Source organism: Mycteria americana (assembly GCF_035582795.1).
Source record: "Mycteria americana isolate JAX WOST 10 ecotype Jacksonville Zoo and Gardens chromosome Z unlocalized genomic scaffold, USCA_MyAme_1.0 Scaffold_18, whole genome shotgun sequence".
Taxonomy (NCBI): Eukaryota; Metazoa; Chordata; class Aves; order Ciconiiformes; family Ciconiidae; genus Mycteria; species Mycteria americana.
The window spans coordinates 14,457,780-14,470,975 of record NW_027445436.1 but is presented as its reverse complement, the minus strand read 5'-3'; the positions used below and the strand labels follow the sequence as shown (position 1 = coordinate 14,470,975).

At 43.0% G+C, this 13,196-nt stretch overlaps 1 protein-coding gene across 1 annotated transcript in view; it reads right to left on the bottom strand.

Annotated features, from left to right (window-relative positions):
* The window catches only part of LOC142402911 (ras GTPase-activating protein 1), an 88,671-nt gene extending 79,392 nt beyond the window's left edge, over positions 1–9,279 (bottom strand). Inside the window, exon 1 of the mRNA XM_075488856.1 lies at positions 8,775–9,279. Within this exon, the coding sequence (XP_075344971.1) occupies positions 8,775–9,247 (473 nt within the window). The 5' untranslated portion in view covers positions 9,248–9,279. The remainder of the gene's footprint in view (positions 1–8,774) is intronic.
* Positions 9,280–13,196: the final 3,917 nt, after the last annotated feature.

Below are 13,196 nucleotides of genomic sequence, written 5' to 3'. Positions count from 1 at the left end.
CCCCCATCCCACCGGGAGGGGGGAGGATAAGCGAGCGGCTGTGTGGTACTTAATTGCTGACTGGGGCTAAACCACAACAAGCCCAAACTAACCAAGAACAGGATTGTTGTTGTTTTTTTTTTTTTTTTTAATTTTGTGCTCCACTCTCACCTAATCTTTGATGCTAAAATGCCTCACTAGCGAGGTACGTCTCATCAGCGACGAACTGCTGCTCTAATGAGAAAACTCTGAAATTTAGAGCTTTATACACTAAAATCCAAGATAGAAACAATGTCTAAACCAATAGATGTCCAATGCTTCACACCTGCAATAGGAACAGGTGGGAATTACCTATAGAGTACGATCCATATACACACTGAATCCAATAGTGTGATGTAGAAGAACTGCATGTAGAACTAAGGAAAGAACAAATAGGATGTAAACTATCCAACTCATAATGCTTGTTTTGAATGACTTGCAACCTCACAATTCTATTAATTGTGTGTGCGTATGGGTATAAATAAAACATTGTTTCTAGACTTGAATATAGGATAAGATGATTACTACAGAGGTTGTTACATTCTGCTTTTGGAAAGATAAAGACATTTCTGTAGCATCCCTTAGATTGCCAAGGAGCAGAAAGAATAACAAAAAATACCCTCTCTCCACAGATGCTCAGGAAGTACAGAAATCTTTGTAAGAAGAAAGGGTGTAGAAATCCGGCTGTAGTTTGAACAAGACGATGCAAGCCATTCCTTAATCTTCTGGACTAAGCAAATATTCAAGCTTGGATCTTGCAAAGTCTCCAATGTTATTTATTCTACTAACAGATGGATGTATGGAAATAGAATTAATTGATTTATGATTCCTCTTAAATTGCACCAAACTTTCTATAGATAAATGTTATCTCTAAAATAACCAAACAAAACCCAATGAGTAAGCCACAGACAGAATATCCTTTTAGGGGGATACCACATATGGGGGAACGTGTATATACATATGCATAACTTTACAGAAAAAACAGGTAGACAATTTTTTTTTATTTATTTATAGAAAAACTGCTTATACAAACTACACAGAATCACTATAGACTCCCAAGCTGATTATCAAATGTTAGCTAAATCTGAACGCATCATTCACCTCAGTTTCTGGAAAATATCCCAGAAAAATAAAGCAACGTACTCTGCATGGGGAAGTTCATAAAAGAAACCCTTTTCCAAATATCTATAAGTAGGTACTAACAAGAAAAAAAATCATATACCCACCCCTGCTGAGCCAATGACAGGATTCCTTAACAGCAAACTAAGATTTTAAATATTTCCATATAGTTACATACTCAACTTCTTTAAATACAATTACATATAGCTAAAAATACCTTAACATTAACATACATAATTCCAGCCTGAGGAAACTTTATACTTATATAAACTCAAATCCCACTTAAGGATGAACAGGTATTACAATTTCAGTGTTAACAAAAACAACCAACCTTTAATAATAATTAAAAAAAATTGTTTCTATGTGAAATTGGTCCCAAGAAGTTGTTGAAAATATAAAGGTGAACATTAAGATGAGAATGACATTTTTTAGAACCCGATCATTGCAAGAATCAAACTTCTAACTTATCAGAACACCAAATGGGTACACCGAGTGCCCTAGCAAACTGGCTACACCTTTCCTCAAATGTTACCACAGCTTACAACTTTATTTAGCAACATTGGTTTCTATACATTAATAATTAATAGAAAGATAAATATTTAATCATTTTGTAATGTGTACCTTTTTAAAGTTAAGCAACACTGTTAGCTACCTTAGAAAGAATTAAAAAAAAAAAACAAGACGAATTCTTGAGCTTCTACAGAAGAAATTAGGAGGAAAGTTGTCTATACAGAAAATAATAAAATACTCTGTTTATCCACCTCAGCTTTTCTTGTACTTTTCTTCAAAGCCTTTGCTAATAGCTATTCCCACTGACATAATCCCAGACTACTTCAAGTCCCAGACTACTTCAAGTAACAAGTTTCAGTAAGCAGGTCCCCTAATAACAGTCCTCAACTATAAACAGTATATTTATAAATATACAAAACATAATTTAAAGATAGACCCATGCAAAAAACCTAACTTTTGTTCTATTCCAGAGTGATCAAGCAAATGTTTTACATAAAAATAAAAAATAATTAAGACTGCCTGAAAGTATATAAAACAGTAGAGGGAACTTGTCAAGAACTGGTAAAATTTTATTGGTGCTGACCATAATCTAGAGGAATACAGAATAACATAGAATTGTTGTTTCATTGGGATACTTCTATGCAACACAAACACAATGTTGAAATAAGATGCCTTCTCCATCCTCTTACTGTGCCCACCAGCAATATAAATACCAAGGGGGTTTTTGTTTGTTTTTTAAAGGAAAAAGGAAGATATGGGGGAAACAGGAAAACTACTGCAGGAATCCTAAGAATTTATGGCTGAAACAACAGATGCGGTCCTATGCTGAAGAGATCTATGCCCTCTAACAGCAAAATTAGTGTTCCTCCCCAGCCACAAAAAAAAAAAAAAAAAAAATCATTTAGGTTGGACCATCGAGTCCAAAAGGAAGACAAAAGGTGAAGAAATATGGCATGATAGTATGTTTCTCAATAGGGTAGGCCAGTAGGTGAAGTGCATAAGTCCCATGTTGAAGTTCTGGGAGACAATATACAACAAAATAAAAACTTGATAAAGTACAGGTTAAGAGTCTCTATTCACTGTTTAGATTAAATAACCTTCAACTGATGTTAATTAAAAAAAAAAAAAAAAACCAACAAAACAAACCAAAAACCACACACCAGAAAATTCCTCTTCAAACTTTTTCCAGCATCAAATGTTGTTCCACTTTTGTTTTTCCGAATCTGAAGCTTCCATTTATATATGTACTTACATTCAGTTTACTTACTGCTTCACTTCCAACATAAGCTTAAAGTACAATTTTGTTCTGCTGCTCCTAACCATTCTTTTAAAATAGCATTTCTGACACCATCTATTCAGACAGAAATAAAACCAGATTTATATACAATTCTACTCTGTAAGTACACAAATTATAAGATCTGGACAAATCAGCAAAATACTGAGCAACTTGAAAAAAAAAAAACCTAAAAATAAGGTGTTTCTCTATCTTCCCTCTACAATTCGAGAACAGGCATTAGTAAAAGACACTCGTTAACTGAAGAAAAAAAGGTTACCTGCTAACCACATTAACTGTGAAACAGACGAGAAAGCTCATACACTAAAATCAAGTTACATCACAGCTACAATTAGCCTCACATCCACAGGGGGGGAAGGGAGGAAGAGTTTAACCACCCCGATATCTGCTGGAGGAACAACACAGCAGGACATAAGCAATCCAGGAGGTTCCTGGAGAGCATCAATGACAGCTTTCCAACACAAGTGATAGAGGAACCAACAAGGAGAGATGCTCTGCTGGACCTCATACCCACAAACAAGGAAAGGCTCATTGAGGATGTGAAGGTCAAAGGCAGCCTTGGCTGCCATGAGATGGCAGAGTTAAGGGGGGGGGGGGGGGGGGCAAAAAGCAAGATCACAACACTGGACTTCAGGAGAGCAGTCTTGGCCTCTTCAGGGATCTGCTTGGAAGAGTTCCATAGGATAAGGCCTTGGAGGGAAGAGGAGCCCAAGAAAGCTGGTTAATGTTCAAGGATCACCTCCACCAAAGGCAACAAGAAGGGCTTCTATAAGTACACAAGTGCCAAAAGGAAGACCAGGGAAAATGTGGGCCCACTACTGAATGGAGCGGGGGGCCTGGTGACACAGGACACGGAAAAAGGCTGAGGTACTGAATGCCTTCTTCACCTCAGTCTTTACTGGCAAGACCAGCCTTCAGGAATCCCAGGTCCCAGAGACCAGGGGGAAAGGCTGGAATAAGGAAGATGTACCCTTGGTGGAAGAAGATCAGGTCAGGGAATACTTAAGCAAACTGGACGTACATAAGCTCACGAGCCCTGACGGGATGCACCCATGAGTGCTAAGGGAGCTGGCTGATGCCATTGCAAGGCCACTCTCAATAATATTTGAATGATCATGGCGATTGGGAGAGGTGCCCAAAGACTGAAAGAAAGCAAATATCACCCCTATCTTCAAGAAAGAGGACCCAGGGAACTACAGGCCAGTAAGCCTCATCTTGATCCCTGGGGAAGGTGATGGAGCAGCTAATCCTGGAAACCACTTCCAGGCACGTGAAGGACAAGAAAAAAAAATCACCAGGAGTAGTCAGCATGGATTCACCAAGGGGAAGTCTTGCTTGACCAACCTGATAACCTTCTATGATGAAACGCCTGGCTTGGTAGATGAGGGGAGAGCAGTGGATATTGTCTACTTAGCCTTCAGGAAGACTTTTGACATCATCTCCCATAAGATCCTCATAGAGAAGCTGTTGATGTATGGGCAGGATGAGCAAACAGTGAGGTGGACCGAAAACTGGCTGAACGGCCAGGCCCAGAGGGTGGTGGTCAGCAGCACGAAGTCTAGTTGGAGGCCAGTAACTAGCAGTATACCCCAGGGGTCAATACTGGGTCCAGTCCTGTTCAACATCTTCATTAATGATCTGGATGATGGGGCAAAGCATACCCTCAGCAAGTTTGCTGATGACACAAAACTGGGAGGAGCGGCTGATACGCCAGAGGATCATGCTGCCATCCAGAGGGACCTCAACAGGCTGGAGAATTGGGCTGGCAGGAACTTCATGCAGTTCAACAAGGAAAAGTGCAAAATCCTGCACCTGGGGAAGAATAATCCCAGGCACTAGTACACATGCTGGGGGCTGCCCAGCTGGAAAGCAGCTTGGCAGAAAAGGCCCTGGGGGTCCTGGTGGACACCAAGTTGAACATGAGCCAGCAATGTGCCCTTGCTGCAAAGAAGGCAAATGGTATCCTGGGCTGCATTAGACAAAGTATTGCCAGCAGGTCGAGGGAGGTGATCCTTCCCCTCTAACTCAGCACTGGTGAGGCCACACCGGGAGTCCTGTGTCCAGTTCTGGGCTCCCCAGTACAGGAGAGACACGGACATACTGGCGAGAGTCCAGAGAAGGGCCACGAAGATGATGAAGGGGACTGGAGCATCTCTCCTATGAGGAAAGGCTGAGAGAGCTGGGACTGTTCAGCCTGAAGAAGAGAAGGCTCAGGGGGGATCTCATCAATGTATATAAGTACCTGAAGGGAGGGTGCAAAGATGACAGAGCCAGGCTCTTTTCAGTTGTGCCCAGTGACAGGACAAGATGCAATGGGCACTATCTGAAACACAGGAGGTTCTGTCTGAACATCAAGAAACACTTTTTTACTGTGAGGGTGACCGAGCACTGGGCACAGGTTGCCCAGAGAGGTTGTAGGGTCCAAACATGCCAATAGTATTTCCCCTTGGTTTTCAATGCAACACAAATTTATTCTTTGTTACAGAGTATGGCCTTCAATAATCATTGTAAAACTATGCACTTTCAGAAAAACATTGTTTTCTTATTAGCTACTGAAATAAATGCTGTAGAACTCTGGACTTGCTACCTCTGACAGCCTCATCTGAGGAAACTATAACTTCACACTACATTGAGACAAAACATTTTTTACTTTCACTCAAACCATGTTTATTTAATATTTCTCCACCCAGCTATCTATCTTCAACTGTTTTTTCTCACTAATATGTTGCCTCAACAGATACCAAGAGTGACTGTAAAAATACGTCTACTGCGTGTAGGATTTTTGTTTTAACAAGACAGTATTTTGACAACCTATTTCATCTTGCAAGGTTAATATCTTTTGATTTCAACCGATTTCCATTTCAAACTGATAATCACTGCTTAAAGAAACACCATATGAAAATATGAATTGTGTTGGAATATACTGGAACTGCTTCTGCCATCTTAATGCAACGCTAAGATATATCTTGTCAACTTTAAGATTTTTATTCAAATACAGAAACAACTAAACTATTTCACATATCACTGGTTTACTACTAAATTAAGTATCATTCATTCATTAATTTTGTAGGCATTTCCGTAATGCCATTTCAGACTGCCATCAACCTCTGGCAGTGAGCTTTGCAGATGGGGTAGAGCATATAGAGAAAAAGACCAAAACACACAGAGAATTGCCCACTCTGTTCCCTAGCATCCTGCACCTCCCACCTACCATTAAGCTACAGCATAAACATGCTACTTCTATACTCAAATGAAAAGGCACACACTGAACAGACAATCATTAAGTCAGTCTCACTCAGGATTGTGGGGCTAGCATTGCCTTACACAGTATTTGCATGCCCCCTGCACACCAAGGACAGAACCGAAACAGAGGTAGGATGTGTTATGATTGGTTAACATGTCCAGATAGTGCTTCCGCAACTCAACAATTACATAGGACAGCCTGATCGGGGAATTCTGAATTCCCCAAGCCCATCAGCTGGTCTGTGTCGCTCATCCAAAGAAGCCATGCCCTGCTTCCTGCCACCTTGCCCGATAACCATGGTTATGTAAGCCTTTCCACTCCTGGATATTAAGTTTAGCCCAGTATTGGTAAATTATTGGATTTGCTGTCATTTTGACCTGGATAATCGTACTATTGAATTACTGGATGTGTTGTCATAACAACACAGATAATTGTACTACTGATCTGTATTTATTACTGTACCTATATTTAGCAATAGCTTGTTTATCCCTAAAGCTGTTGGTCTGGCATCTGTTACTGTATCCTGAACCTATAACTTGGCAGTGCCACCTTAGGCCCTTACAAGGATCAAAGATAAATATCAATCATACTTTGGTATTTTGAGTATTTTAATAAAAAGAATGTTACATATTGACAAACTCCTCCTGCTGCTAGAAAATTAAAGAAATCACATTAAAATGTATTCCCATTTTCCTGAGGTACTTGGAAAAGAGAAGAGGAAGTTAAGTGTATTAGGTGTTTGCTTATAATATTAAGGTGACAGATCTTTGTTCTGGTAATAAATCAAGAGCTCAATTCTATAAAAGCAGATGGTATGACTACAAAGAAAGGATGCTTCCAAAATAAAACATCAGGACTGAAAGGATACAACTTACTATCAACATACAGCTAATTTAAATTACTTAACTGACAATGGTAAAAAACTGACTTTGTATTAAAATAGATGCATGAAAAAGGTTTCTGATTATTTTTAATTAGCCAACAACTTTTTTCTTTTTTTTTTTTTTTTTGAAGTCACAAAAAGGATAGGTTACAAAGAAAAAACAGTTAAGTTAGATGGAGGTATAAGTTTCTGAATCAATTTTTTTAAATCTATTTTACTGCTTAGATGTTCTTATATTGAAGTATCTGCAAGAGCAAATACTCAACTACACAGTTATGCTGGTCCTGCAAAGACTTCAATATCCCTTTTGTCTTAACAAGGTAAGTAGCCTCATTGACCAATACAGAAAATTAGGGCCTTCGCAGTCTTCCCCCTAGAACATGCTTTTTGTCAGAAATTTTGTATCCTCTTTTATGAAAGTTAACCTTCATGCTATCATATGAGTTACAAGACAATACTGACAGCGAAATCCACTTACATTTGTGAAAGTAGTGACAATTACTTAGTATCAAAATACATGATCATTCATCAAGAATTACCCCTCTTTCTAAAAATATTTCCAAGAAAACCCTACTGTCTGAGAAACATAATAACCAGTTCTAACAGAAAAAGCAGTCTGATCTTTCAGAGAGAAAACCAGAAGATCAGAATTCTGTGTATCTCTGACTTAATACACAATATCGAAGAAGTAACTTCACCTTTATGTGCTTCTATTTCCCTCCTCAGCCTTTATCTAAACTGCCTGATTATATTGCTAGCTCTTTATGGAAGCGTACAACTTTAAGACTATTCAAACACTGTCTTCACAAAACAAAGTCTTATTCTTTATTAACTACCACAAAAAGTCAAGAATTTAAAAGAGGAAAGGATTAGTAGAAAGCCTGTCAAGGTTAGAGAGATTATTTTTTAAAAAAAAATCATTTAATATTACAGTTTACCTCCTCCTTACAACTGCAATGGCTTCTGAAATCTTGTAAATACCTGAAATAATGCAGAAGTTAACTCTCTGACATTGGAGTTATGAGAGAAGGTAAAAATGAACCCAAATTCAGATGGGTTTTCAGATGAACTTTGACCTATACCTTGAACATATCTGCCATCCTGTATCTTGAAACCCTGTTATCCTCTATACTTACTATAACTTCAGGAATAACATATTTCTAGATACCAACATAAGCAATTTAAGCCTTTGAAACTGTTTCATTTTGGGGAGAATAAGATACCTGCTTGAGGGCTGTTCCAATACAAGCCTTGCAACCTTTTTATGTAAATCTGCAGACTTCCTAGAGTTAATTCATTGTTAAATCCAAAGGTTGTGTTTAGAGCACTCGCTAGTTACATGAACTCTATATAACATTATCTGATTTTTTTATTTCACAAAATATAAACACAGAACTGCTCTGCCTCTAGTGCAAGATTCTTTATATAACTAGCACCGTAGGAATCCCGACTAACCTAATGGAAGGGTAAGTATAATAAAAACCTTAATGAAGACTTGCAGTTTCTTTTTTCAATTGCCTCTTCTCCCCATACATAACCTAATTAAAAACTTCTGCGACACTTCCACAGGAGTTTGACACACACTTTCCACTGAGAAAAGGTGGGGGCCCGACGCCGCGCTCCCCGCTGCGGCGCCCCCCCTCCCCGCGAGGGAAGCGCCCAGGAACGGCGAGCGCCCGGCGGGCACGGAAGCGCTGACTACTCACTGGTTCGTGGGGGGAGCGTTGAGCGGGATGGCCACCTCCTCCTCTTCATACTCCGGCCCATCCAACGAGTCGCCTTCGTCCACAGTCCCCAGCCCCCCCGCCAAAGAAGGTGGCTGTGGCGGCGGTGGCAGCGGGGGAAAGGCGACAGTGCTGGATTCGGGTGGGGGCAGCACCTCTCCGGACACCTCCGGACCCCGGCCCTGGCCAGTTGCTGTCACGGCGCCACCGCCTCCGGACACCAGAGAGGCAGGCCCCGAGCCTAGCGCCAGGAGCCCCAGCGCCGAGCACAAAGCCGGACCACCGGCGCCTGGGCTGTTCCCGCCAGAGCCCACCAGGAAGGGGCCCTGCGACCCCAGCTCCTTGCCCAGGCATAAGGTGGGATAGTGCTCCGACTCAGCTCCGCCAACGGCTCCCGCCATCCCGGCGGAGGTAACTGAGCCGCCCTCCTCAGCCCCGGCCTCGGCCGCCATCATGTTGAGCCTCGCCCCCTCCTCCCCCCCCCCGCCGACCGCCGCACGCCGGGGAGGTGGCGACGACTTCCCCCTCCCCGCACCTCCGCCTGCAGGGAGCAGAGCCGGGATGAGGGGAAGATTTTTCCAGCAGAGACGGGCTCCGAACAATAGCCGTCTGGGCACCTAAAGCAACTCCACAAGGCCCCAGCACCGCTGCCTTATCCCCCTGCGGCCGCGAGGGGAGCAACTCCTGCAGAGACACAGCTCCACACTCTCACCCCACTCCCCCGAGAGCCAGCGAGGGCGCGCGACTGCATGGGTGGGGCAAAGAAAAAAAGAAGGAGGAAGCTAGCTAGCGACAAAGAAAAGAGCAGATTAGTGAGCTGCACCTGCGCGTTTAGGAGCTCATCTCAATCTCAATCTCAATCTCATCTCATCAGTAGGCAGCAGCTCGCGGAGCGCGAGGTACGACTCGCGCTCCGAGTCGGTTGGACTCGGTGATCTTAAAGGTCTTTTCCAACCTATACGATTCTGTGATTCTGTAGCCGGGAGAGAAGATGGGGGCAGGTTCCCTGCTCCCTTCTGAGGGGTGCAAGGGATACAGGGAGGGGAGAGAAGAATAAGGAGTCCCCCATCATCCCCGCCTCGGGGAAAAAAAAAAAGGGCAAAATAACGCCACAACAACCAAACAGGAAAAGGCGGATCTCCCCAGATCGTGCCAAAGTTTATCCCTCTCCTGAGTTACGGCGTCGAAGTTGAGAACAACTGTGCGAGCCTCTTGCACTACCAAAGCGTGAAGCAGTAAATACACACGTAGGTCTGTAGGGAAAGCAGGGTGGCTCGCAGGTCATTCCAGCACGAGGAAAAAAAAAAAAAAAAGCAGGAATTTGCTCAGTGCTATGCTGCTGCCTACAGGGAGAACAGGTCTAGTGAGGCACCGTAGCGCGGATGCTGCAAGTGCGGGAGGAGGGCGGGCATGCTCAGCGGGGGGAGCAGATCCGGACGGGGGGCGGTGCCACAGGCTCCGGCCATTAGGGGCGGGGGTGGCAGGGGATCGAGAGGAAATAGGTTTTCATGCCCAGCCGCCGTATACGCGGTGATGAAGGTCTCGCTGGGTACTCACGTGCTTATTCAGACGGTAGTGTGCTTCGAGCTGCAAGTGGGGCCTTCCTGGTGGGTTAGTTTCTGGGTAAAATTGGGTAGTATTCTGACAGGATTTAGTCAGGGGTAGTTTTTGGTGATGCTCTGGTACTTGGATCAAGGCTTTCTCAGCACACTGGAAGTTGCTGTGCTTGTACAGTGGTTTGAAAATACTGCATAAGAGCCTAGATGCAAAAAACCCAGAACGATTCAAAAGATCTAGCATTAATTCACCACTTCTGGGCCTGTCTTCACATAGGATGACAACACTGCTCACCGAGATGGGTTTTTGTATAGTGTGGTGGGTTGACCTTGGCTGGCCGCCAGGTGCCCACCAAGCCACTCTATCACTCCCCCTCCATCAACAAGACAGGGAGAGAAAATACAACAAAAACTTTGTGGGTTGAGATAAGGACAGGGACATCACTCAGCAAGTACCGTCACAGGCAAAACAGACTCGACGTGGGGAAATTAATTTAATTTAGTGCCAATTAAACAGAGAGTGGGATAATGAGAAATAAGAACAATTCTTCCCTCCACCCCTCCCTTCTTCCCAGGCTCAACTTCACTCCCGACTCCTCTACCTCCTCTCCCCCCAAGCGGCGCAGGGAGATGGGAAATGGAGGTTGCAGTCAGTTCATCATGCGTTGTCTCTGCCGCTCCTTCCTCCTCATGCTCTTTCCCTGCTCCAACGTGTGTCCTTCCCACAGGCTGCAGTTCTTCAAGAACTGCTCCAGTGTGGGTCCTTTCCACGAGGTGCAGTTCTTCAGGAACAGACTGCTCCAGGGTGGGTCCCCCACGGGGCCACAGTTCCTGCCAGAAAACCTGTTCCAGCGTGGGCTCTCTACAGGCTGCAGCTTCCTTCAGGGCACATCCACCTGCTCTGGCGTGGGGTCCTCCACGGGCTGCAGGGTGGACATCTGCTCCACCGTGGCCCTCCATGGGCTGCAGGGGGACAGCCTGCTTCACCATGGTCTTCACCATGGGCTGCAGGGGAATCTCTGCTCTGGTGCCTGGAGCACCTCCTCCCCCTCCTTCTTCACTGACCTTGGTGTCTGCAGAGTTGTTTCTCTCACATATTCTCATTCCTCTCTCCCAGCTGCTGTTGTGCAGCAGTAGTCCCCGTCCCCCCTTCTTAAATATGTTATCACAGAGGCGCTACCAACATCACTGATTGGCTCAGCTTTGGCCAGCAGCAAGTCCATCTTGGAGCCAGCTGGAACTGGCTCTGTCTGACATGGGGGCAGCTTCTGGCGTCTTCTCACAGAAGCCACCCCTGCAGCCCCCCCGCTACCAAAACCTTGCCTGGTAAACCCAATACATAGAGAAATCCACTTTAAAAAAAAAGGATCCTTTCCTTTGTAAATTATTACAAAAATTTACAAAGACCTGGTATTCCAGCAATAAGAATAAAAATACATACCAGAGTCTACAAGATATTCTTTATCTTGTAAGAGTAGCAACTACATTGCTACTAAAAATGTATTTAATCTGCACTTTCCTGAAATTATAGTGGTTTTTTCTTATTACCCAAGCCCATGAGCTTTCACACCCAAGCTTATCTTTGTCATTAGTTAATTCTGCTAACTTCAGTGAGTTTACTTGGATACATTAGGTTCACCTCATATGTAAGTACCTCCATGATCAAGACATTGTGTGACACATTACCAGGCAATATAACATGCAGATATCTTTTGATTTTATTTTTTTTTCCATTATTAACAGAGCTAAAAAAAAATAGCACGTTGACACTTGTATGTCTCTCAAGAGTTCTCAGAAGGCATCTAAACATTCAGGTTTTCAAAGCTTTGTATTACCCAAAAGTATTAAGTTAATTTCTCCTGAGGCCACTAAAACAAACTAATACTCCCACTTTCACAGCTTTCCGGCCAACATCCTTTTATCTGCTGAAATGAAGTTTCATATCTTGCCTACTAAAGGCAAAAATTACTTCTAGTTACACCACTAATATCAGTGGAATTATGCTGGATTTGTGCCAGTGTCAATGAAAGCAGAATCAGGCTCAAGTCCTCAGTTTACAGGATTCTAACACATTTATACCCTGCTGTTTTTCTGTTTATGAAATTGCACCTTCAATAGCAATTTCTTATGACTTTGATTTCTGTATTACCATGTTTCAGTATTATATATGTAATTTCAAATAATCTTGTAGTTTACTGTCTCTGTGGGCTTCTATTTAGTGCTGTTTGCTTTTCCTCACAGATTTTCAAGTAAAATGATTTTAGCACAATCTTGTTGCTTTTGTAGAAGTGATATTCTGAAATATAGAAATGCAGTGTAAATATTTATAAGATTCCCTTTATGAGGCAGTCTTTTCTAAGTGCCTTCAAGGGCAACAGCATGTGTATAGGTATGTGGGAACTAGAAGGACAGCTGTGCTAAGAATTCCTTGCAGGAGAGGGTAATGTAACTGCATCCCTCCTTCATGAGATTTGTTTTAGGGAGAGCAGTTTTAAATTCAGCAAGGATTCCACAGAAAGAGAGCTTCTTGTAAGATCAGCTAAATTGTTGCATCTCTGCCCCTGACACACCATTTCTTTTCATTTTACAGGCAAAGCTGTCTGTCCCAGGTTGCTTGGCATTGCAGGTAACGTTAATACCCATGCGTTTCCTCTTTCCTCTGCTAAGGCCTACAAGTTGGCTTCCATTATACAAGCTTTCATGGGGCTTTATTTACATTACTATATTTGGATGAAGCAATGCTACCAAAAGCTTGCCACGCAAACCCAATACACACCAGCAGGCTGGGGGTGGGCAAGAGGTTGGGAGGAGACATAGCCAGGACAGCTGACCTAAACTGACCAAAGAG